General features: G+C 64.3%; 1 protein-coding gene across 1 annotated transcript in view; it reads left to right on the plus strand.

Annotated features, from left to right (window-relative positions):
* The window catches only part of Yjefn3 (YjeF N-terminal domain containing 3), a gene marked incomplete at its 3' end in the record, with an annotated part of 3,399 nt that extends 966 nt beyond the window's left edge, over positions 1-2,433 (plus strand). The window contains exons 2-4 of the mRNA XM_033759520.1: positions 716-824; positions 2,067-2,177; positions 2,308-2,433. Of these exons, the coding sequence (XP_033615411.1) occupies positions 716-824; positions 2,067-2,177; positions 2,308-2,433 (346 nt within the window). The remainder of the gene's footprint in view (positions 1-715; positions 825-2,066; positions 2,178-2,307) is intronic.
* Positions 2,434-2,439: the final 6 nt, after the last annotated feature.

The following is a 2,439-nucleotide window of genomic DNA, read 5'->3' on the forward strand; positions in this document are numbered from 1 at the left end:
CCCGGCGGCCCCGTCTCTGCAGCTGCACCCCCGCCGCCCGCGGGCGGCTGCTTGGCGTCCTGCCCTCCCAGTCCCTAGTGAACGGTCCCGGTTCCACTGCCCTGGGCCCTCCTGCCCGGAGAGGTGGACGTGGGCCGTGGCAAGTCGATGGCAGAGCTTCTGAAGCCAGGCGCCCGTCACTATGACTTAGTCGTCGCCCTCGAGGAGGGGTCCAAGTCCCACGTCTCCCTCTGAGCCGTAGACACTTGCAGGCGGCGTGCTGAGGCACACCAGTAACCCTAGCCTGGACTCCATAGTGAGACCCTGCGGCCTTCAGAGCCCGCCCTGCCCAACGCCCGGCGCGGCGCCCTCCGCGCGCCCCTGGACTCCATCCGTCTCCCCCATGCGGACCCTTCCCTCTCCGGGCCGCGCTCTGCTTCCTTGGGTCAGAGCTGCTCTCCCGGCCCCGGGGCCCGGAAACCACCTGCTGCCACCAGAGGGCGCGCGCGCCCCCGGGCTTCGGTTTCAACTGCGGGCTGCTGCTCAACCGGGGGCCGGTCGGGTGGGTAAACGGAGGAAGAGGAAGGATCCCCCATTCAGGGCTCTCGGGAGCCCCGCTGGGTAGAGGGTGAGAGGGTAGTCTCCGGACCTGGTGCCTAACGCCCGGGGAGATGTTTGGGCTCCGCCTGACCGGCGGGCCTCCTTGCGCCCACCCCTCTCCGCCCTCTGTCCCCAGCACGGCGGAGGCGGCCGCCCTGGAGCGGGAGCTGCTGGAGGATTACCGCTTCGGGCGGCAGCAGCTGGTGGAGCTCTGCGGTCACGCTAGCGCCGTGGCTGTGACCAAGGTACCTGATCCCCCGGAGCCAGGACGTCACCTCACCCCTGGGGCCCGGACGGCCCAGCCTTCACTATGGGGAAACTGAGGCACAGGGGCGGGGACTGCCCAAGGTCACGTTGGAAGCAGAGCTGTAATCTGGGTGCGTCCAGCTCTCGGAGGATGGGAGAAGAGTGTAATGAGGTCCCTCTCCAGGGCCTGCCGTGTGGGTCCCCTCGGAGGAAAGCCAATAAATCTCACAACTGCAACGCCCAGCACAAGCCTGGCACCTTCCCCCAGGTCTCCCTCCCTCCCACTCCCTTTCCTTCTTTTTGTTTTTTCCTAGCCCCTGTAGCCCTTTAAAAGCAGCCCTGTCTGTCTGTACCTGGACTGAACTTTTATGTTCTTAAGTGCGTTCCCGAGTGGAGCGCGTCCTGGTTAGGGTGTCAGAGGACAGGAACCAGCGACACTCGGCCACCAAGAGAGCCCAGCATGGTTGGTCCCGCCCGGCACGGGTCATTGTACTCCTGGACTGGGCCAGCCCGTGTGGCTGGGTCACAGGCCTGTTCCTGGCTAGGGGGACCCAGGTGACACCTTGGGGAGGAGTCTGGAAAAGGGACTCATTGCCCAGGATGATGGGCTTCATGGTGCCTCTGCCCGCTCTATTTGCTGGAGGCAAAACAGGCTGGAGAGGAGGGGCCTGGGGCTGGGACTCAGAAGCTGGAAAGAGAGACGCCAGAAGGATGGTTCACACTTGTCAACAGGCGCTCAGGAGTCTGAGGTGGGAGGGTCAGAAGCTTGAGGCCAGTCTGGGCAACTTATCAAGACCCTGTCCCAAAATACAAAGGGCTGGGGATGCAGCTCAATGCTCGCTAGACAGTAACATAACACAAAAAAGAAAAAGACAGTCATGTGCCAGCAGAGATGAGCACTAGCGGAGAGACAGGCTTGGGGATGGTGGGGTGGAGCTGCCTCCCTCTTCCAACTCGCCCCCTCTGGGCTGGAAACACGGGCGGGAGGGGCGGGCACCCCTGGAAAAGGTGGACGGATGTCCCGTCTGCGGCTCTGGACCAGGACAAACAAACCGAGCTCCGACTGCGCCTGGGGGCTGGAGGTACATTTTCCACCAGCTCTGGGCAGAGACTGAAACGGACGCTGTACTGGGTGGGGAAACTGAGGTCCCCAAAGCCCAGCCCTTTAGCCAGAGCAGCGCTCTTCCAGTGCTCTTGGCTCCACGCCCAAGCCCCACCCTGTGCCCTTGCTGTCCCAGCAGGTGTTTCCTTTGCCTACCCTCTCCCGGAAGCAGAGGACCGTGCTAGTCGTGTGTGGCCCAGAGCACAATGGGGCGGTGGGGCTGGTCTGTGCCCGGCACCTGCGGGTGTTTGTAAGTAGCAGGGACCCCCCCCCAGGCTCGCCCTGACTACTTCCCCCGTGGCCACGGCCTCTCCTTGTTAGAGTCCCAGGGGACAGGGATGTGGCCTGCCAGGACCCTGCGCTCCTCTCTCCCGCCCCAGGAGTACGAACCCACCATCTTCTACCCCACTCGCTCGCTGGACCTGCTGCACCGCGATCTGACCACGCAGTGCGAGAAGATGGACATCCCCTTCCTGTCCTACCTGCCCGCCGAGGTCCGCTGTGGGTGGGGG

The sequence above is a fragment of the Fukomys damarensis genome, unplaced genomic scaffold (assembly GCF_012274545.1).
Source record: "Fukomys damarensis isolate Sample0158 unplaced genomic scaffold, DMR_v1.0_HiC HiC_scaffold_37, whole genome shotgun sequence".
NCBI lineage: Eukaryota > Metazoa > Chordata > Mammalia > Rodentia > Bathyergidae > Fukomys > Fukomys damarensis.